The 24,403-nt window shown below is 40.0% G+C and overlaps 1 protein-coding gene across 2 annotated transcripts in view; it reads right to left on the bottom strand.

Annotated features, from left to right (window-relative positions):
* The window catches only part of ELMO1 (engulfment and cell motility 1), a 514,761-nt gene that overhangs the window by 386,934 nt on the left and 103,424 nt on the right, over positions 1–24,403 (bottom strand). Inside the window, exons 8-13 of one of the 2 annotated variants that reach the window (XM_049781864.1) lie at positions 17,347–17,498; positions 13,283–13,361; positions 8,950–8,994; positions 7,409–7,459; positions 4,549–4,671; positions 2,703–2,834 (exon numbers count right to left, since the gene is read on the bottom strand). In XM_049781864.1, coding sequence (XP_049637821.1) covers positions 2,703–2,834; positions 4,549–4,671; positions 7,409–7,459; positions 8,950–8,994; positions 13,283–13,361; positions 17,347–17,498 — 582 coding nt within the window. The remainder of the gene's footprint in view (positions 1–2,702; positions 2,835–4,548; positions 4,672–7,408; positions 7,460–8,949; positions 8,995–13,282; positions 13,362–17,346; positions 17,499–24,403) is intronic. The other variant, XM_049781865.1, reaches the window with a different exon arrangement.

Below are 24,403 nucleotides of genomic sequence, written 5' to 3'. Positions count from 1 at the left end.
TGACAATCCAAGGCCCACCAAATATCTATTTCCCCATTTCCATTTCCTCCATGTATCCTTCACAGGGATTCACAGACCAGATAAAAGGTGTCAATATGAGCGATTCCCTGAGCACAGCCCCTCCATTCTTCCATGTGGAAGAATCAATAAACACACTGGAAGTGGTCTCTTTCTATAGAGTGTGAAAGACCCAGACTTTTGGAAACATTTTACTCAGCAAATAAAAGAAACAAAAGGAAAAACCTTTGGTTCATCTGTATTCCTTCTTTGAAGAATGATTAGTTCATACCTTCTTTCCATTTATGAAGGGGTTGAGTGTCATTTTTTTCTCATAAGGTTCTACTGATGCCTTGTATATCTTTGATATTAATACCTTATCAGATGAATGTTGGGTAAATAATTTCTCCTATTCCATGTGCACTTTTATCATGATATTCATTGCCTTTGAGATGCTGAAGCTTCTCAGCTTAATGTAGTTCTATTTGTTTATCTTTGCTTCCATTACTTGGCCAGTGGTTTTTCATCCTGGAAGAAGCCTTTAGTTTCAATGGCATGGAGTGTTTTGCCTATGTTTTCCTCTATATACTATGATTTCAGGTCTGACATCAAGGTCTTTCATTCATTTTGATTTGGAACTTATGTATGTTGTTGAAAAGCACATAAAAATGTTCCATGTCACTAATCATCAGCGAGATGCAAGTCAAAATGATAATGAGGTATCATCTCATATCACAGAGACTGGTATACATAACAAAGAACAAGAAGGACCAGTGTTTGTGTGGATATGGGGAGAAAGGGACTGCTAGTGGAAACGTAGACTGGTCCAGTCATTTTAAAAAATAATATGAACATTCTTCAAAAAATAAACTAAAAATTGAGCTTCAAAAGACCCAGCAACATTGCTCCTGGGGATATATCCAGGGACCCAGAACACAATGTAGAAAAGTCATCTGCACCCCTATGTTCCCTTCAGTTAGACTCTAAAATCAACCCAAGTGCCTGAAAATAGATGAGTGGGTAAAGAAACTATGGTACATCTACACAATTATCACTTGAAATTACTGATGATTAAATGGAAACTACTCAATGTTTATAGAAAATTATGTTATAATATCAAATGCCTTAAAAAGATCAAATGCTGGGTGCCAGAGGATAACACAGCAGTATGGCATTTGCCTTGCATGCAGCAAAAACGGCATGGACCCGGTTTGATTCCTTGCATCCCATATGGTCCTCAAGCTTGCCAGGAGTCATTTCTGAGCACGGAGGCATCGCCAGGTGTGACCCAAAAATCAATCAATCAATAAGCTGCTTTTAAAAACATGTATCAAATATCTTTTATTTCATAGGAATGTCAACTTCGCAGATTTACAGTATCATGTGATAATGGGTGGAGAAGCAAAAGATTCATGACAGATTCAGGAAGAATTTCAAAATGTTTCATTTTTTTTAATAGACTTGATAAAGCTGTAGTGCACAAGTCAATAACGAATGACTCCTTAGGACTCACAAACAACGTTTGCTAACTTTTGAAGTACAACGCCAATAAAGACAAGGTTTTCCCTTGTCTTTACAAGCTACAGTATCAGCCTGTACATAAATATCAAAGCTGGTCTATGTTTCATTAAGTTAAAAAATCACACAAATTACAAAATAATGCCTGTGAGTTTCTCAAAGTGGGATTCCATGGCGATTCTTGGCCAACCAGGCAATGGTTCCACTTAAAGAAAGAGAATGTGGTGTTTGAAAGACCTGCATTTCCAGGTCTTTCTAGAGGGTTGCATCCTGCAATGCTCAGGAGACCATGTGTTGTTGAAAATCAAACCTGGGTACGGAGCATGCTACTAACTCCGAGTCCCCCTTATTAAATCAGTGAACCAAAACTCTGTTGATAGAAGTGGTAGAGATTATAATAGAAAGCCAGGGCTGTGGAGGAAGCACAAAGGCAAGTATGCAAGTTCTGTCCTCAGTAGCACTGCCAAGAGTAACCACCAAGCCAAGAGGAGCCCTGGACACTGCTGGGAAGGTCCAGAGAGAAAGAAAAAAAGCTGCATCTACAGCAACTAGTTGATGTAGCCCAAGATCACAAAGAAACAGAAGATCGATGAAGGCAAGAACAGAACAGAAGCAGAACCAGTAACCAATTCTATCCACGACAAGCTATGTTCCAACATGCTAACCTGAAACAGAGATCCCAAAGGCAACTGATTAGTATTCACAGCCAGACAGAACTTCCAGGAAACTACCAATTGGCTAAGCCCCCTCTCGATTAATATGGAGGAAACTCTCCATTTGAGTCTGATATGAAATCGATATCCTTGAGCAACGAATCTCTAACCCTATAATAAGGTCCATACCGTGACTGCCACCGTCCATTAACTCAAACAGAACCTGAGCCGCTTGTGAAGTGAATTTAATGAAGTCTTGAAGTGCCACAGGCTAACTGCCCTGAGTTACACTTAATCAAAACAGAATAAACAAACTCTGTATTAGTCACACTTGTGCAAGTTATTCCATTTGGCTGTAGCCAGAAAGAGATTTTTACGTGTTCCTGTTTAAACGAGCTAAACATCTGGAAAATGTGGAAACTATTCTGCAAGGAGCAAGAGGACCGACCACACGCTCAGAGGAGACATCACTTAACGACTGAAGTGGGGCCCGAGTGCCAGAGGGAGAGAACGTTCTGGCAACGGCTTACTCACAATAAAGCCAAGTTTCTTATAGTCCCGCGTGTACATGGACTTGCGCTTCTCCATGCTGCCACTGCTATTATTGGGTTCAGACTCTGCATCAAAAGCAATTCTTCGAAGTTCAAAGATGATGTCCCTCTGAGCCTGCAGGGGGAGGGGGAGGGAAAAGTGGAGGAATGGCAGTGAGTGGCTGTCGTTGTGTCATATTTTCTATACTCTGTCCCCAGGGTCTAAATGAATCACTGTTTTGAGACAAAACAGAGACAGATAAGACCGTGGGTGTTCTGACCCTGAGCCCAGAAAAGTCTCCTCCTTCTGCCACTCTTCCCAGCTCCATGCTTGCTTCTTTTCACAGTGGCCTTAAGAACCACGTCACTGGCAATTCTGATCCCCACGGGCAGTCACTGTCCAGATGGGGCCCGAATCTCATGGGAACCTTGTGCTTGGAGCAAGCCAACTCCAAAGGTTGAGAAGGCTGTGATGTCAGAGTTAAAGGCCTTCAGAGTTTATAAACACTACGTGAGTCACAGGGGACCCTAAAGCACACTAAGAAGTGACCCCAGAAGAGGGAACTACCCTTCTAATTGGTCAGAAGGGTGGGCTGTTATGCTCCAGGGCGGTGTCTGCCTTCCCAGTAATGATGAGGTGACTGGCCATGTCTATGGGATGATGGCACGTGGCTTGATAAAAGGGCAGCCCCATTACACAACCACTCAGACCCTTTCGATCATTCCTAACCACCTGGCCTTGTGCCAGGAATGAGTGGCTGCGGCATCGCCACACATCACATGTGCAGTTCACATCTGCAAGACATCAGGCCTTCACATGCCAAGAATGAGTGTTTTCCTTTGCAAAACTGCAGCGTTGCCTAAGTGGAATGTGATCTGTGGCCTGGCTGTTGGCTGCCCCCAACCCCCATCTTCACATAGTCATGCTCCTCAAAAACCTTTTGGATAGTGATAGACCTTTTAGGTAAAACAGTTTAAGGGAAAGGGTGGCAAACCACGCGTTGCCAAAAATGCAGCTCCAGAATTCCTGGCCCCCTTCGCTGGCACTGATCACTGCAGAATGGAAATGACTTCCTCAGCATTCAGGGACACCATCACGTAGCAGAACCTCCTCATCAGGGAAACCTGACTCCAACGCTACTACCATCGAAGTTGAAGGGGTGGGGCAAAAGCCACTGTTCGTGGCCACAAAACCTCAAGCCTCTTTATGGAATAAAAAATAAGCATGCATACTTAAAATATATCCAACAGTTTTATTCTCTGATACTAGATACCCCTAAAATTTAAATCTATGTCCCCGGGATCTGAGAAGGTGATTTCACGTCTAAACATTGTTGCCATCTACCCATTAACTAACTATGTCACCATCAATAGCAGTGATTCACCATTCAAAATGGCACCTAAATAATAGCATCATCTACAATCTCCAGGACTGGGAGTGGCCCAAGAAAATGCATTTTTTCTTTTTCTGAAATAAACTTTGATTTTGTTTGTTTCTTCATTTATTTTGTTTGTTTGTTTTGTTTTTTCTTTTTGGGCCACACCTGGTGACACTCAGGGGTTACTCCTACCTATGCACGCAGAAATCATGCCTGGCTTGAGGGATCATATGGGACACAAGGGGATCAAACTACGGTCCGTCCTAGGTTAGCACGTGCAAGACAAATGTCCTACTGCTTGCGCCACCGCTCTAGCCCCAAACTTTGGTTATTTTATCGATGGTCAACATAATGCTGAAATTTTGGAAGCTCAACTTCCTCCCTAGAGATGCATCATTGCTCACCCCAGGTGCCACCGCCAGAGTTCTTGTGCTGCTTCACACTAGCAAATATCAATCCCTCAGCACTGACCTGGTCCTGTGGGTCCATCTTGGTCATCATCCTGTCCTCCAGTAAGTTGAAGGTGAGGACCTGCAACACGTACAGCTGGTGCGCCATTTCATTGTTGATGGCCCTCTGAGCCCGGATGACATGCTGGGGAGAGAATTCACCAAAAAACTTGTTTGCAAAGACCAAATAAATAGCAAAATTTAACTCTGCCTCTATATTGTCTATGAAATCTCTATTTTGAAGCACAAAGGAATAGCAGGTTGGTGAATAGCAGGGCATGGTAATGCTGGGGTTTCCATCAAAGTCTAGGACTAAGGAACCTTTCGTTCAATTGTCCACAAGGCAGGAAAGGTTTCTTGGCTTTAGGGGGACTAAAAGAGAGGAAGATGAAGGAAATGCGTGCTGAGGAAACATGCATTCTTCCAGAGGGGCTGGGACATGAGAGGCTAGGTTTCTACAGCAGAAGCAACCCTGGCAAGCAGGAGAGGAATCGATAGTTCATAAGGGTTGTTGGTCATTTTGCTTCCAGCTATCGAGATAGTCCTAATAAGAGACCTCACTTATAATTAGGAAAACAAGTAACACATTGGAACAAACAAAATCACTCTTAGGTTTGCAGTTGATCCACTGTGGAATCCTTACAGAGATCATAGCCATGAAAGGAAAGGCAATCTGAGCCAATGATGTTATGGAAGACAGAATGACTCTCTTTCGAAGATGCAGAAACAAAATGGACCAAGTAAAACAGCAGTGGCAGGGGACTGGACTTGATCCCATCAGAGTGTAGCTGAAATGGACTTGAACCTAACATATGTCCTCTTTGCCAAAGACCATGGCTCAGTCTTTAAAATTCCAAGCATCTGGTTGATATAGCAAAACAACAGTCAGATCAGGTATTTTGAATGTGCCAGACCCACTCACATCTTGAGGTAGTAAAGAAATTCCTCAAAATGCCTCTAACCTGGCTGCAATGTAGAAGGCAAAGCAGCTAGGAAAAAGTTCTCTGCTGAGATACCAAGATTGCGATCCCTGTTTCAGAGGCCTCACAGGCAGAAACCCTCCTTACTAAGAAGGTCAACTTTGGCAAGAGCCCTGGCATTAGTCCATTCTGCCCTCACCCCAGTTCCTAGCACTGGCTGAGGCCCTCCCTGCCTTACCAATGTAGCCCAGCAAGAAATACAAATGTATGCCTTTGCCACCCAAATTTCTAGCACTGGCCCAAATACTCTCTGTCTAGGATAGGCAAAAATTTATTTATATATATTTTATCACCTCTATATGATTGACTCAATAGTTCATAGTTGATCCAGATTACGATATGCATTTCATAATCATTTTATGTGATTGGCTTCAAATATTTCATATACTATTTACTTTTTCCCCCAAACTGGGTGTTACACTCCTGCCAGAAGATGTGTTGACTCCAAATACTTGTGTGTAGTTTCATTATTTAATATTTCATATTTCACTGCCTGAGCAGCCCACTCATTGAAATTCCACTGGTGCTATAAGACAGAAGCTGCCTACAGCACATATACATATATTTCTCATCCATTCATATACTGATTGATACATGGTTGCTTCATATCTTGGCTCTTTCATGTATGTAAATGATGCTTTTCTAAACATGGAATGCAGATATCTCTTGGAAATTCTCAATACATTTTAAAGTATGTCTGCTCAGAAGGGAAATTTCTAGATCCTATGGCAGCTCCATTTTTTTCTATATTGCTACTCAGTAATGATCATTTTTATATTATTGAATTCATTCATATATAGTTTGAAAGAATTTCTGCATTTATACTCATAATAATATTTAGTGTAGATTTTAATATCTTTAATTAATAATTTCCCCTTTTTTGTATAAATTGTCATTGTTAAATATATTTATATAAACCTTGTGGATGAATTTAAATTTTATATTTTAATATTTTTCTATTTCTTGTAAATGGTATTTGTGAGTTTCTAAGCGTCACAATATATCCTTATTTTTTAATATGTAGACTGTATTCTGATATCATCTATCACAATTCTAAAAACCATAAAATTTATAGTTTTCCCATAACAATTCTACAACTAGTTTATTTTTTATTTTTCTGTTTGTAAATTATTTATTAAATGAATACATTTTATTTAGATTTATAATAAATTTTCTTACTACCACAAGGCTCAGGCTAGTGCTCTGAGTTCGAGCACCACCTACTCCTTCAGAGGGTAACAATTAGAAAAGGAGGCAATTTGTAGGAAAAAACATTAGAGATGGGATTGATAAAGTGGCATTAATTTTCAGAACTTTTATTTTGTTTGCTCTCTTGAATTCTTAATGCTTAATGCTCTCATTGTACTGGTATGTGTGTCTGTGGGGGAGGAGTAAGAGAAGGGGAGGGACAAGGAAAGAGTAAAGGAGAATGAAAGAAGAGAAAGATTTATTTCCAGTGAGCAGAGAAGTCAACTATATATGCCTCTTTCAGTCCTTGGCTATAAGTCAAGCAGTAAATAAGAATCTGGATAAAATACTATTTGATTTCTTTCTAAATATTCAAGCTGGCAGGGTTTTATTTTTGTCAAAAAGTCCTTGATTTCCTCAAATAAAAGTTAACATCACAGTGTATGTAATAAACCTCCCTGCTGAGAGATTTCCAACTGCTAGATTATATTTCCTTGTCCTCTCCTTCTAGAGTTTTCCGGAAACTCTTCCTTTCAATCAAAAGTGGGAAAGTCTTACTCAAACTCCAAAAGCTACTTTTCCCTCTACTCTATTTTCTACAGCCTTTCCACAGGAGCAATACACAGACCACCCCACATATGAAGCCCAGAGTATAGAGTAAATACAATGGATCACTTCTCCCCAAGGTTGCAGTTAGAAGACAGCGGCACTCACTGTTAAGATGATGGAACGAAGCTGTTTCTGAGCCAAAATATTCGCCATCTCCTGTTAAAAAAGACAAGCCCACAGAAAGGCTTTGGTTAGAAAATTCATTTCAACTTGGCCCCAAATGCCTTGGTTATAGATTGGTTTCCTAACTGGATATCAGCAGTATTTCTCATGAAATAAAGGACTCACACGGGAGGCCATATTCCAATTATGTTTTGAATGTTCCAAAGTCAAAGAAGGAAATACAGCACCTGCAAATTTATTCCTTGCTTGGTTTTTGTTCCTGTTTTTCAGAAATATCTTCCATACAGGTTAGAAAGTGTATAATGCTGAGCAAAATGAGTCATAGGGAGAGGGATAGACATAGATAGCTCCCATTCATTATTGGGATATTAAAAAAAAAGTAGTATAATAATAATTCCCAGCACAAAAGAGACGAGGGCCAGAAGGACCAGCCTAAGGTAGTCACAAATAGTGGGAGAGTACAGTTAGGGCAGAAAAGATACCACTATGACAATGACAGTGAAAATGATCACGTTGAACAAGAACTGGGTGCTGAAAGAAAGTAAATGAATGATGACCCTTCAGTACCAAGATTATCTAAAGAAACAAAAAGAGCCACAAGAAAAATGTCTCCCATATTCAGGGGACAGAGCCAGAAGTAAACAAGGACATTGGTGGCAGAAAATTGCACTGGTGAAATTGTTGGACACTATATGAATAAAACTCAGTCATGAACAACTTTGTAACTGTGTATATTTCATGGTGATTAAATTAAATAATTTATGTTACTAAAATAAAAAAGAATATCCTTCAATCAGGGGGAGCTGAATGCTGATAAGCATCAAGCACTCATGGTGAAAGCACTAAGCTCCATTGGAAAGGCTCGTCCATTTATATTAGACTCCCAGTATGCAGAGAGCGTTCATGAGGAGAATGGCATGCCTCATGAAAATCCAATAGTAGAGCATCTCGTTTTAAAAACTATCTTCTATTTCCATCCTAATCTGGAAAAAAAAAAAAAGCAAAGAACAAGTAGTAGCTACCTCAGGACTTGACCACAGGCTATGGCGTGAACCACAGGGTTTCTGGTGAAGGACGGATATGTGGGCAGGTGATGACCTCAGCCACTCATTCTCCCCACTTCATGCCTCATTTTGGCAAGGTAAGCACAGTGCTTTGGTCTACTGATGGCTGTGGAAGCTTTGCAGGTGATTTTAGTCAATGCAATGATTTATAGATGGCATCTCTAAATATTGGCCAACAGATAATAAGAGAAAATAAAGATAAATTGATGCAAATGTTTGAAAGCAAAAATACTGCTCATATTCAGGATAACATCCAAATGCTGTTGCTTTTGATGAGGGGGATATTTGCTATTCTATTGATTAGAGAAGTAACTAAGCTACTACACAGAGACAAAATCATGAATGCAATCCAGGGTAAAATAAACGCGCAGAAAGCAAAGAGAATCAAAACCAGGTGGAGGAAGTATGGGGAGACACAGGCAGTGCAGGGTGGGAGCAGAATGGAAATGTCAGACTTACAGTCAGAGGACACTCAAGGATGTCCACACTGCTCTCTGCACCGATCTAAGGGTGCCAGGTGTCATCGCCACCACCGAAGGGAGAGCAAGCAGGAGAGAAGGGTGGGAATTCAGAGGACTCTGTTAGAGGTTACAGCGATGGCAACGCCCCTGCTGGCCCACCGCATGAAGAGAAAAAGCAAGTAACTACTGGAGGGTCATTCCAAAAGTTCACTTGTGTTGGCACATTGTACTCATGGTATTGAAACTCATGGTGCCTCAGGAGGACATTAAAGCCAAAAGGAAATTCGGCCTCCTTCCCCACTCTCTGGGAAATGAGGAAGCAAAGAAGATGGCACATTAAGAGGGAAATCCAATGGCCATACAGCAGGACCTTAATTCAATATTAAGTAATTGTTTAAGCAATTATTTGGGGTCTGTGGAGAGATGCTTATATACTGCCTGCAAAGATGTCCACAAAATCTTCTTTTAGAAGCAATTTTAATAATGTACGTAACATAATAGCATATAATGAACACTGCTAGCTGAAGGTGAGACTATGACAAAGCAGGAAGTCTTTGTCTCTCTGAGGATGTAAGTTAAAAGTCCATCAGCTTTCTTCCTTTGCAAGCTGTACTGTTTAATCTGTATACAAAATACTTTAAATCATATAAAAATAATTTGCCTATCAAAATCAGAGGAATCTAAAGTGTTTTCTGTGAAAATAAATTGAATAATGGAAATGGCAAGCCTTTAGCAGAAAAGGTTTGTTTGTGCACCTAACACCAATCTTCTCTCCCACCAAACAAGAAGATCCATTTCTTTGCTCAGAGATTGGATAAGATCCCCCATATCAGATGGTTTCTAAAAGGAAGACCTCCCTCTCCCAAAGGAAAACGATGCAAGGGGCTAAAAGGGTTCCATATCTCAAGCCATCCAGTGTTCTCCCTACTGAAACTAACTCAGAAAATACAAAACAAAAAACAAACAAACCAAAGAACAAAAATACTGTTGGGTCTGCTAGTTAAGTAAATAAAAATATAATCTGATGGTATTTTTCTTCCACAAAAGCAGAAATAAAACAGGTATTCAGAAGACTTCTAAACCCATCTCACATATTTGAAATAAAAACCTAAAACCACCCTAAGAATGTAAGATGCTTCATGTCAGAGAAAGAAATTAAGGGGCTGGAGAGATAGCATGGAGGTAAGGCATTTGCCTTGCATGCAAAAGGGTGGTGGTTTGAATCTTGGCATCCCATATGGTCCCCCAAGCCTGCCAGGAGCGATTTCTGAGCATAGAGCCAGGAGTAACCCCTGAGCACTGCCAGGTGTGGCCCAAAACAAAAAACAAAAAAAGAAAAAGAAAAATAAATTAAAATAAATATATAAAATGTTTTTACTTATTTGGAATTCATCTGATTTAGAGAGGCCCAAATTAAGAGAGAGTCCTGTCCAGTTCATAAATAAATGTTTATATACCACTTGAATCTAATTGGAGGAGGGAAAGAGTAGACATGAACTTCTCCTGGCTTTCAAGATGCTTTTTGCTTTTGAGCTACACTCAGATGTGGTCAGGGGTCACTCCTGGCTCTCTGCTCAGGGGTCACTCGTGGTGGTCTCGGGGACCATAAAAGGGCTGCATAGAATCAAACGGTGGTGGGCAAGGTGAACACCCTGCCCACTGTACTACCTCCCTGGCACCAAGACAAATTCTTTAATAGACAAATAGAGTATTCAGCAGGTGACAACACCTCTGTGACTGCTGTTCACTAAAATAATTTTTAGGTAAGGCAGTGTAAACTAAGATTCAGGAGCTATCTACTCAAAACCTTTGATTCCTTAGATTCCTGGACTCTCAATTTCCTAACTTGCAATATCAAAATCATATGGCTTTCTATTTGATAGAATAATTGAATAAAATATCAAGACATAAAACACTGAGTCTGGCACAAAGCACAAAAAACTCTAAAGGATATGAATTTTGCTGAAAAACATTGCTAAACTTTCTAGTTTGCAAAAACCTTCTTTTTCAGAACATAAGCCACTAAAAATAAGTGGAATAAACAAAACAGATGCTATTGCCAACTAGATTTTCTGTGTCACAGACCACTAGGTACGTTTAGAAATAAAATCAAGGTTTCAAACTTGTTTGTAGTTGGATTTCAGCCATAAAAAAGAACAAGCCCCTCTTCACCAGTGCAAATAAAGATAGTATTATTTTAAAAAATAAATACAAGATTTTAAGAAGTCTAAAAAGTAAATAAAAACAAGGTTTTACACAAGCTTGAAAGAATATTAAGATTCATCTCAACTTATTGGAAGAATTTATAAAATTAAAACACAAATATTACATTTCTGAGAAAAACCCTTTTCAAAGGGGATTTTTTTTAAATATTCTTGATAAAGAATAGGCATTGATTCTTCTGGAATCATTCTGGAAAGTTCATGCTAATTTTCTACAGACAACTAAGTACCTTGTAGCTATTTATATTTCAAGAACAAATTTATTCTGTACATTTTGTGCAAAATTATTTTATCATTTTCTTTTTCTCATTTTGGCCACTTTCTCAAATGGTGGTAACAATAAATGATCAAACTGTCATGTCAGTCTAAAACTAATTTAAAAATAGAGTTTGAGTCCCCAAATTTGAACCTGATATTCTATTGACATTATAATAAAATTTCATTCCTGAAGTCAATGCACATTGAATGTCATCCAAATCCCTATTTCAACAAAGTCATTTGATCCAATTCAGCAGAAGAGCAGCCATGCTCACATGGATAGTAATGAAAGGATCTTACTGGAGTCTAGACTCGGAAATCAACTGAAGTCATTGGCCTGGGATGAAGAAGCTTTCATTTCTTTGAATTCAACCATCACAGGGCAAAGAAAAGTCCTGGCTTCTTGAATTCCAGTTCTGCACTCAAAATCTTCATAGTTTGGCTGGACCTCACTTGTCTGGCCCACAGAAAAGAGTACTTGTACTCTATGGCCGTTCTCAGGCACATGCTGTAGATATCTGAGAGTTGTGGGGCTGGAGAAGTTAGCAGCTTCCTTTATGAAAGGAGCAGCTTACCCACCAACTCAATGGAGATGGGAAATCCCAGCTTAGAGGCCCAGAAAGATAGTGCAGGAAGTATGGCTTCAGCCACCAGTACTCTTTAATCCTCTTTAATCCCAGGTACAATATATGCACCCTCCCCCAACCCCAGCAACTTGTATCATTACTGACCACAGCTTGGATATCCCCAAGCTTAAAAGATCAAGAATAAGAAAATCAACTAATTAGAAAAAGAACCAAACAAAGCTTAGAGTACAAGCTTGGGGAGTCTGTACAGGCAGAGTACTAGCAAAGAGTAAAAAAATGCACAAAAAAATCCCACTCTCTGCAAAACCAGGTTTCTGGGAACCAGCACACAACCCAAGGACAGCCCAGAAATCTTCCCATTAATCACCAATATCTAAAAAGTCTGCTCAAAAACATAAGAAAAAATAAATGAGTCTAATTCTTGACAGTGTCCCAACACAAGACACATTCTAGCTTCCTACATCCTTCTACAGCGAGTTCCTTAGAACAGTTAAAATGATCCAACGAGTTCATATGTCCAGCCATTTCTATACATCTCTCCTGTCCTCTTTACAGTCCTCCTTAGTTAGGGGTCAAAACCAGCAGTGCTCAGGATTTATTTAACTATCAGCACTAAGGTATTGTTCCTGCCAGGCATTGATCTCAGGTTGGCCACATCCAAGGTAAGTTCCTTCCAGGCTGTCCTAGATCTCTGGTCCCCTGTTGGTTTGGGAGTCACATTCCCTAGTGTTTAGGGGCCTCACTGCTAAGTGCTTGGGGATCATGCCCACCATGTTTGGGGGGGCCATGTGTTGCTAGGGATCAAACTCTGGGTTCTAGCTTGCAAAGTCTGTCCACGAGCCCCTTGAAATGGCCCACCAATCTCACATGAGCTCTTTGCTCATGTTGATACAGGAGAGAGGAAACAGATGATCAAGTTTCTGGCCTATAACACAAACAAATATGGTCGAACAAAGCACCTCTGACCTATGAGCACAGCTTCTAATCTAGTCCAGAAGTGACCCATTTCTTCCCCTGCCTGCTCCCTGTGTGGACTCCACCAGAGAATGGGTCCCGCCAACTGCATTCTGTCCTCTCTGCTTCCTTTCACTGAGCCTTTCAGGAAGGCCTTGAGGCTGGATGCTCCTACCTCTTCCGCAGAGTCCCACCATGTCTGTCTGGCTCCCATGAGTCTGCCAACTCAGAGCAGCGGGGACCCAAATCTCTGTGATGACCCACCCAGGTTTCATCTCTGGGGGGTCTCAGACCAAAGTCATGTACTGACCTGCCTTTTCTCATCTGGGGCCTTGAGGAACAGAGCGTTGATCACCGCAATGGTATAGGTCTGGATTTCCTGGTCTGTTCTGTAATGAAACACAGTGAGACTCAGATGAGCTGGCCTCCTTATGAGGTGACCTCCATAAAGCACGCCATGACCTGGCCCACAAAAAGAGGCTGAGTGAGAGAACAACAAATGGCCAAAGGCTTTCAAACTGAACATTTTGTCTACTGAACTGAATCTGGGTGTAGGGGATAGACCCTTGGGGTCACTGGTGTTGAACATGGTGCTGGAATGGTACAACATGCACAGTGAGTGTCATTAGATGTATTGTGAAGTCACAATGCCTCTATATGAATGATAAAGGAGAAAAAGGAAGAAAAAAGGGTGGGCCTAGATAACACAGCAGCCCCTGAAAACGTATCTCAGCCTTTACAGACTGTATCCAAGAAGAGAGGACAAATACTTTGACTGCCCCTAGCGTTCGTTGCACAGAGAAGGTCACCTAGATTGCGAAGCATCAGCTGCAACTGCCCCAACTCGCTTCACCATCACCAGCACCAGGCTTTAAGCCTGAGCACACGTTCCGAGTCTGAATGTGAGATTTTCTATGTGAAGCACACAAGCTCGAAGCAGCTTTGATGTTCCACAGTCTTGTACTTAATGGAAAAGTGCCTTGGGCAGAAGCAGAGTGCCACGGTGGTGCGTGTGTCTTGCATGTACAAGACACAGCAACCAATCTCTGGCAGGCACCGCCCAGGACTTGCCTGTGGTGCCAGCACTCGAGTCCTGCAGGCTGTTGAGCCCCAGCATGGAATAAGCAGGCCTCGTGTCTCCAGGCGGAGGCGCGCCATCTGGGGAGTCCCCCATCCAAAAGGAAGGCAAGGGCATGCAGGTGCTGTTTCCAAGCCAATGAAGTTGCATCATCAAAATCAGCTTCCAGATCTAGACTTTCTGGTATGTGGTTGCTGGGAGCACACCTGGCAGGACTTGGGGATCACTCGCAGCTGTGTGTTCAAGGTGACTCCTAATGATGTCCAGAGACCATATGGTGCTGGACTTACTCTTGGGCCTCCTGTTGGCAAAGTATCATCACAACCCTCTGAGCCATCTTGTCCTTCCCCGAGTATATGTGCTGATTTCCAAATTGTCTTTCAAACATAAGGAAATTGGTAAATAGAAAGGAAGCACTAAGCTGAGACAATCTGTATGATGAGCCACACATCAAAAGGACCCCAGCACAAGGTACTGGTAGAACTTAACAAGAAAAAACATCTCGCATCATCCAAAAATCGGGAGAAGAAACAAACAGACATTTCCTTAAGGAAATGGTCAAAAGGCACATGAAAAAATGCTTCCATCACTAATCATCAGGGAGAAGCAAATCAAAACAACAATGAGATAACTTCTCACACCTCAGAGACCAGTACACACCACAAAGAGCAAGAAGAAACAGTGCTGGAGTGGGTGTGGGAAGAAAAGGACTCTCATTCACTGCTGGTAGTAATGTAGAATGGTCCAGCTTTCTGGAAAACAATATGAACTTTCCCCAAGAAACTAGAAATTGAGCTTCCCTAGGATCCAGCAATACCACTCCTAGGGATATACCCTAGGAATACAAAAACACCATATAAAAATGCCCTCTGCATTCCTATATTCATTGCAGCACTATTTATGATAGCCAGAATTTGAAAACAACCCAGGTGCCCAACAACAGATGAGTGGCTACAAAAAACTATGCTACATCTACACACAATGGAATACTATGGGGCCATAAGGAAAAATGAAATCATGAGTTTGCTCATACGTGGAAGAACATTGAGATTATTATGCTGAATTAAATGAGTCAAAGGGAGGGTGATACACATAGAATAATCTCACTTATTTATGGGGTATAAGAAAAATAAAAGGCAGTATGGTAATAATATCCAGAGACAATAGTTCTGAGGGCCAGGAGGACCAGTCTGTGATTAGAAGCTTATCACAAAGAGTGATGAGTAGAGAAGAATTAGAGTAGAGAAGGACCATTATATCAATGATAATTGGAATTTATCACTCTGGACAAGCTGGGTGCTGAAAGGGGAGAAAGTGACATGCATGGCACCCCTTAATTAGCAATAATATAAACCACAGTGTTAATAAGGAAAGAAAGAGAGAGAACAGGGGGAGAGAGAGAAAGAGAGAGAGAGAGAGACAGGGCAGGTTGGATAGGAAGAGAATCAAGGACATTGATGGCTGGAAAAGTGCACTGGTGAAGAGTGGTGTACATCACATGATAGAAACTTAAGTATGAACAATTTTGTAACCAGAGTGCTTATATAAATAATTTATTTTAAATTAAAAAGGTTCCAGCAACAAAGAGAGAAGCCTGTGAATATCACAGGTGAGGATGGGAGGGTGCAGCCAGGATGATGAGCTGCCAGCACTGTATACCCCAGGCATCTCTCAGTTTGGGGGAAGTCTCTGGAGCCCTCTAAGACAAGTTCCCGCATCTGTAGCTCCAGATAAGTACACACATATTTCAAGGGGATGCTTTTAGGATATAAAGCTAATGTATGTATATAAAATCCTAAGCATAGTACTTAGTAAATAACAAACTCTCCACATAGATGAAAAGCACTATGAATATTTAAGTGCTCCCTTGAGATTCAAAGGAAGGAGAATAGCTCTGATTCTTCCCATTCAGGGGAACACGATATCATTTCCAGCAAGATTTCACAGACATCATTTTAGAGCATATGCCAATTCTCCCTTAGGCCTCAAACCATTGCTTAGGGAACTCTACAAGTTTAAAATAGGACAAAGAAAGGTACAACTCTTCTACTTTGGTAGCTTTTATTTAACTAAGAACAAAATAGCTATCTGAGACATTGGAGCCCATGAGTCTGGGGATGCGGGAAGAAGGGAGCACTAACTGGCTTTAGAGCTAGAACCTCGCGATGCCAGGTACTCATTCCCACTTGGGAGTTTTGCCCCCACCTGGCAGTCATATTCCTAGGTTAACACAACAATGAACATGTTAGATAAACTGAAAACTACTGGACCCACGTCGCTTCTCTGCCCTGCACCTCAACCCTGAAAATGTGCTAAAAGTCACCTACCAAATGGTGTGGTTAGTCCTAAAGCATCAGGTAACATTAGTACCATAAAATAGGCTACAAAAAAATCTTCTAGGCCATGAACAGCCCATCATTTCTGGACTTCCAATGCACAGTTGCTTAACTTCTCAGTCCCCTGCAGTACCCCTCAGTACCCCAGGATCTTGCAAAAAGCCCCATGTCCTGCGAAGCTAGTTCAGAATGTCTGCTGCCAACTGAATCCTCCAATATCTCATTTCTGAAGTATGCAGTAAGCAAAGGGTGTCTTTATAAGCCGGATATTTCAGTGAAACCTTACTTTCTGGAAGAGAGGAGAAAAGGGACCTAGGACTTCCCCAGAACTGAAAATTGCTGGGCCTTGTCTTACAGCTTAAAGCCTATGGCATATGATAAAATACAGGTCAAGTTCATGGCAAAGGATTTGAACTTAGAGAATAAGCTTAAAAAACATGCATTAGGACTTGTGGAGATGGTTCAAAGAGCTGAAGCAAACATTTTGCATTAGGAGGCTCAGATTTGAAGACTACAAGGAGTCACCCCCAAAATAATTCATGGAGACTGTCAATGTAGTTCATAGTAATAAATTATGCCACAAAGAAGGGGTCATAATAAACTAGAAAAATATTCATCACGAAAGTTCAAATTTAAATGACCATAGAAAGACTATTGAGAACTTGAGAGACAAGCTAACTGTCGACTGAAAAAAAATTGTATCAGTATCGATTAACATTCTTCAAAAATGAGCTCCTACTAAGGGCTAAGCATTGGGGACAGACAAAGTCAAGAATGAACACAGAGTTTCTTTAGGACTGAGAAAAGCTGCCATTTCAGTGCCTGGGGGACAGAGAACTATGCCAAAAAAAAAAAAATAAGATTCTCAGTTCTGTGCCTATAGTAACTCAGCAGGAAGCACCTCTAAAGTGCAATGTCTTCCTGCACATTTCTCCTCCCCCAGTGTGTCCATGTGCTTACCCCTGAAGGTGTGGGATGAGTTGGCCAATGGTGATCTCCTGTGCCACCTTCTGGTAGAGGTCATGGCTGTTGAGCACCATCGACTCCAAAATGGCCAAGGACCGCTGCAGGATGGAGGTGTCTATAGCTGACTTGTTCACAAAACTTGCAATCTGCAAATCCAAATAAGACATGGTTGATTTTCTCTGGCCAGTAAAGCAAGAAAAAATGGAAGTCATTTAAGAAACATAACATTGAAATGGAGGGGGAGCATTTACCCTATTTCTTTAATGCAACAATAAGCAATTAGAAAGAGTTGCTCTGGGGGCCAGAGTGATAACACAGCGGGTATGGCATTTGCCTTGCAGGTAGCTGACCCAGGTTTCAATTCCCCACATCCCATATGGTTCCCAGAGCGTGCCAGGAGCGATTTCTGAATGAAAAGCCAGGAGTAACTCCTGATTGCTGCCAGGTGTGGTCCTAAACCAAAAACTAAACAAACAAGCAAACAAATAAGAAAAGAGTTGCTTTTGAGGGTGATAAGGAATTGTGCTTCTTTCAGACACAATTGATTTCAACACATACATTGTAGGATTTCCTATGTTTCTCAGAGACAGTAATTTCAACATATACCACAGCCATTCCCTCCCCCAGCTATTCATTCCTTCACCCACACTATCAATGCAATTCAACTGGCAACTTTTCAGTTATCAGATGAACTTTTCTTCTCACCAAAACATGTTCTCCCATTCCTGCTATTTCTTATGGTCAAATAGAATTCTTCTCATCTCCCTCACAATTTAGAAAACATGAAAACATTTCAATTGGTCATGCTAAAAGCTAAAATGATAGTTTCAGTTCTAAATTGTATTCCTGAAGAATTAATCACCAAGACCTCAAACATAATACGTAACAATGGAAGAGTAAGTAAAGTAAAATAAGGCTTTGAATATTAGGTTACTTAAACACATAGATACCATAAAGGTTTAGCTTTAGAGATCTCTTTAAAAGTTATTACTGTTTGTTGACAATGCACACTAAAAATCTGTTATTATATTATCTGTATACAGACTGTGTCTCCTACATAAAATACTTTGGCTCATGATAAATAGAACTTGGCAGTTCCTCACTCCTTTTTGTCATTCTACATACCTCTTCTTCATATTCTTACAAGACAAAATGCAAAAGTACTCAAGGAAACTCAAAGTTCTCATCTCATCTGTTTCTAGCCAATGGCTTCTTGGTAAAATAGAGAGAGAGAGAGAGACAGAGAGAGACAGAGAGAGACAGAGACAGAGACAGAGAGACAGAGAGAGAGACAGAGAGAGACTGAGACAGAGGCAGAGACAGAGACAGAGAGAGAGCTAGAGCTGCGTGTGGTAGCACTAGCTCTCTGGCCTCAGAAACATCTGGGTCTCAAGAGGGTGTAAAATAAACAACATGAAGAAGTGAAATAACATTGTGATTGTATATTCCCAAAGGTTACTATTCTATAATACAAATTACAAAAAGAGTATGAGAATTTTAACATTCTCAAAAGACCACTTTTACTCCTTTCATGGCTAATAAACTCCAATGTGTTTATTGTCCTTGGCAAGCATTTGTTTTCAGTTCCACAGACTGCCCCATTCTATCCAGTCCACCATGCTATGGCCAACTTTGTCTCACAAAGGTCATCCTTCTATGGCAAAACAAAACAAAACAAAAACACCTCATGTTGTGCTCAGGTTTAACCCTCTAATTCAGACTATTTTAAAATACAATATAAATTCCTGGAATTCCCCCACAAACATCACCCTTTTTTCAGCGGCTGAACACAATTCATGGCACTCATTAAGAAACTAAAAACATCACAAAGAACTCACTAACAGTGTTTCTGATATTCTCAGCACTAACTCATCTTCCAGTTCCTTATTTCATGTGGCCCTTTAATAAGCTAGGAAACCTCTTGAAGATCTCATGGAAAATTTGCCACCCAACTGTTTATTGCCCTACTTCCTTCCACAGCCTCCATGCCCTCTTCCCACTCATTCAAACAGTAGTTATTGACTCTGAACCATAAAATAAGCTTGCAATGGTCTAAGAACTGAAATAGAAAGAGGAGTAAAAAATCACATGACTTTAATTTCAAGTACTTCACAGCACAGCAGAGGCAGACAAACATTATTTAAATACGAAGTGCCTCATGCTTATTTTTGTCATCCAAATGGATGTTTCTATTGAGATGTTTGCCTTGTTAACTTTCCCTTCTCAAATATCACTTTTCTCCACATTTGCCATAACCATTACAGATTAATGTTCTGGCATACTATTTTTAATCTTATGATCCCATTTCTCATGTCTCTCCATTGAGTGCCTTATTCAGTTGTAAACATACAACACTGGTCACTGTATCAGCTCACTCCTGGGTTAAAAAGACAGCATCTTCCATGTTTCTGTTTCTTGAAGATTTACCACTACCACCACCACCACCACCATCACCACCACCAATTTCCCTTTACTTCCGTGATTATCCCTTTATTTAAGTTACTTCAATTGCCTTGTTTTGTTTTGTTTGTTTTGGGTAACACCCAGCAGCGCTCAGGGGGGACCATATGGGATGCCGGGATTCAAACCACCATCTATCCTGCATTGGCTGCATGCAAGGCAAATGCCCCATCACTGTGCTATCTCTCTGGCCCCTGCAATTGCCTTTTAACAATGCTTTTTTCTCAAAATATTCCAAAAGAATTATCAATGTTTTTTTCCATAAATACATTATAACTTATTTTTAAATATCTTGAGAAAATATTATTATCATTCTCCTGTTCCCAATGGTCTTATTTGATGGTGATAAAACAACTCGTGTCTGCTCTAATTCAGGTATATATATATATATATATATATATATATATATATATATATATATACACACATATATATACACATCCTGATTCATATTCCACTGCCATTATAGTATCTATATATTTATCTTCCATGATGTGAATCCTCAATTTTTATTTTATAGAGTATTGAAGTAATAGTATTTATCTTTTTAGTAAGCCAGAAGGAGGACAAATAACAGATCTTCTCACTAATCTGTGGTATACAGAATAAGAAATGGTAGGTGTAGCTGGGAGCAGTAGGAGAGGAGGAAAAAGGGCAGCAGGGGCCAGGAATCCAGCAAATAGTGAAAGTGATCATCCAGAACACACAGGTCAGGAGAGGCAGCAGGAGCCGTCTCCTAGCCCCCTCCAGCTCTTAAACTATGGAGCTTTATATATCCCAGGACCATTGGGGGTGGGGGGACAGGATATCTGGAAACTGAAATAAAGTCTTCACTCTTAAAGAGCTGACCTGGCTGACCAGGGAGTATAAATGTCTCTGTTACCTTATAGTAGGTAGCAAAGGCTGGCGAAACACTGGCTGTTTGTGATACAAACCAAAAGGTGAAGGAAGGAGAAAGATAAAGAAGGAAAGAAAGAAGAGGAGCTTAATGAGTAACCTTAAAACAAGGACCAGGATATTGGGCTTGTCTGTGGTGTAGAGGCAAAGCAACTTGTATACATCGAAACCACTTGCTTAATCCAACACTACTAGGGGACACAAACTATAAAAATTAAACTTAACAATGTGTATCTGCCAAGGAGTCATATAGGGGAGTAAGAAGGAAACTGGGATGAATTTTAGAATTAGAGATGAGTTGTAGAATTTGAGGTGGAATTCTATTGCTTTACTTTCCTTCAAACAAAACCATATAACTGGAACCATCCAGCTCCGCCTCTCAAATAGAGGGACAAACAATGGAGGGTACCATGGCCAGACATATGATCACTGGTAGTAAGCTAGACACAGAGATGACCACTTACTCTAGCAGCCTGGGGGTGAGGGTGGGGGATATGGGTTGCAGGAATGGAATGGGGGGGGGGTGGAAGGAGAACAAATTGGGTGATGGTAAAGCCCCTGATTCAATGATAATATGTACCTAAAATACTTCTGTGAACGATGTGTAAGCCAATATGGTCAAAATAAGAAAAAAAATATATATATATATAAATTCACCCTTTGAAATGGATAGTACCAAGAACAGTCAGTCGTATGAATATTTAGTGGAAATAAGAAATGATTAGACGTGAAAAAAAAAAGAATTTGGACTAGGTAGGTGGGTGGGGAAAAAAATTTGAGGTGGAAACATTGGATGCCTGAAACTCTATTTAAACAACTATGTACTCACCATTTATTTACTCAAGCCTAACATAGGTGAATAAACAAAGGAGAATTTGCTGTAATTCAGAAAGAGAACAGGTATACGTGCAACTCAGTGAACTTCTTAGTTCAAGTTCGAAACTAGCTTCTTTCGCCTTTATCATTAGCTTCAAACAGACTTTTAATGACCCAATAATTTGCACTGTGAATACTAAGAAACAAGATATCAGGTTGATTCAGCAAAGGTAATGATTGTAGACAAGGTCCTTATTAGTGAAGATAGAAACCGGTATTTTCCATGTCTAGTTTATAACTACAGGTTAGTCTAGTGAGAAAGGTTCAAGACTTCCCATTCAAATTTTAATTTAGTCTGTATCCAAGAAGATTAATAATGACTTCCATTGCCTTTAATTCATTACCAGCTCCATTACTGCAGTTTGGAGTGTGAACCAGGCTCAGAGAGTGTCTGCCACTGCATGTTTCTGAGATGGTGAGACTGTCTCAGATGGAAGGAGGGAAGTGGAAATGTGAAAATGTCACCTTGGAGGAATATTCAAGTGATTTTAAGAACCTAATGTTACCAGGGGCCAGATATAGAGTACAAAGGACAAGGCACTTGCCTTGCACATGGCTGACTTGGGTTCAATCCCACCCAATACCCTATGTGGTCTCTAGCCAGAAGCCCTGCGCACCACTTGGTATGGCCCCTAGAAAGAGAAAAGCGAAAGGAAAAAGTTAACAAGGGCCTGGAGATATGGTATAGAGGTTAAGGTACACTCCTTCTATGCACCTGACCTCAGCTAAATCCCCAGCACTACATGATCCCACGAGCACTGCAGGGTGTGGTCCTGGAGAGTCACAGCACTTCTAGAGTAATCCTATTGGTCCCTGGTATGACAAGACCCAAACATACCATGTACTCATACCCTTCCATTGAAACCATTGACTCTGAGCACCAACAACAGAAAAGAGAAGGAACAGCTAAGGGACAAGTCAGTGTATGAATCAATAGAAATATTAAGCTAACATAAACAATGTTTAAGCTTACTTAGAAAGAGATGTAAAACAAATTTTGTGTTGCAAAAATAAAAAAAATCTCAATGATCATGGAACTCCATTTTAATTTTGAAAGAATCTTAAAAGAGGCTCATAAAATATCTTTAAAATTTCAGATACAAAAAGTGTGTCCTCTTAATCAAAAGAGCAGGATGTTTGTCCAGGCACCAAGAACACTGCAACATGGGATAGGATCTTTGTCAGGGGAAGGTTTCATGAAACTTACCTTCCACAAAAAGGCACTGATGTTGTACTTGATAGGAAAAAAACTTATAACACAAAAAGTTCTAAGTTTCCCCAAGCCATTTTTCTCAAAATTTTCCTACTCTCTCACTAAATAGACGTCTTGAAAAAGATAAAATAAACAACATTATTTATTGGTATCAGGGGACCATCTGTTCTAGACTGCTTATGAAATGAAATGTTCTTTACGGCAGATCAAAGTTTGTAAACTGGAGTTTGCAATGAGTTATCAAGATAACAGGACAGTCAAAGTAGTAGAGAAGGAGACAGAGCTGGCAGAAAAATATTTCTCCAAAGTGGCATGAATTTGGCATTAACAGGGAGCCAAGTCTGGACCACAAAGATAAGCATCTTTTGTCAGCATATTTCTGACTTGGCTTTTGTGAAGATAAAGCTCTATTTGAAAGACAGTTGCCTACAAATAATCCTTGAGTTGTTAAAGTGCTGAGTTTGGGCCAACTAATGAATTAACAAGGATAATCTTACAAAAATAACCATTAAATACACATTTTCTAATAATTATTTCTCAAATTCACAAAAAGAATTAAGATCTAAGAATTAAGATCTAAGAATTAAGATGCATGGGAAAGTGAACATTGGGAATCTGAACATGAACTACATTAAATAAATTGCCTTTTCAAAAATATGGATTTTTTTTTCTGGAAACTGTCAAGACTACTTGTCTTTGCTTCTAGAGACTTACTATGATTCTTATTTAATGTCAACGAATATAATCCATTTCTCTTAAGTAGTCAGAAAATTAAATATTGCCATTCTCTGTAACCACTCTCTGTAATCACTCCTCATTTAAAGATAGCTTTGCAATTCCTTTCCTCTCATAATTAAAATTTCACTTGAAATACATTTTATCTAATGCCACTGTGTTCTTTTTCTCCTTCAAGTTTGAGAATTTAAAGAAGCACTTCTAAGCAAATTTCATTCATTCATTTCAAAAAAATGTATGAAGTTACTCTATGCCAAAATGAGGATTGTCATGGATAAAGCCAAAACCTCATGGCTAAGGTTCATGGTGTATTGGAAGGAGCCAGATGAATGAGCAAAACTTTGGCAGAAATATGTAAGTACTGGACCAGGGACATACACAGAATCCAAAGGGAAAGGAAACTATAAGAAATCACTTAACTTTCCCAGTGAGCTCTTAAGACAATGACAATTCAATGTGTCTCAGAGTGTTCTTTCCATCTCTTGAAGAGACAGCTACATAACAATTGCAGGAGGGAATATCAACTATAAGGTCTTTGCCACTGTGTCCCCTGACCTCACTTAACCTCTTGGAGACACTGTGTTCTCACTCCTGACCACAAATAACAATGCTCTCTGTTTTGTCTGGAAAGGACCACTGTAGATATGAAAAGAGATACCATGGGAGAAAACAGCATAAACTCAAGCATTTCACAGATAGTACAGCACATGTCTCTGACTTCAAAAAAAAAGACTCCAATCACAAAAGACACTGAATGCTTGAATGTAGGAAATAACATTATGCTATAAATTTAGAGACAGAATCATTGCATATAAAAAATCCACAAAATATGTGCATTCACTAGAATTTTTATTTTTAAATGACATATTT

This window comes from Suncus etruscus, chromosome 10, assembly GCF_024139225.1.
Source record: "Suncus etruscus isolate mSunEtr1 chromosome 10, mSunEtr1.pri.cur, whole genome shotgun sequence".
NCBI classification, from domain to species: domain Eukaryota; kingdom Metazoa; phylum Chordata; class Mammalia; order Eulipotyphla; family Soricidae; genus Suncus; species Suncus etruscus.
The sequence above is the reverse complement of the archived record's forward strand: the minus strand, read 5'-3'. Positions and strand labels throughout refer to the sequence as shown.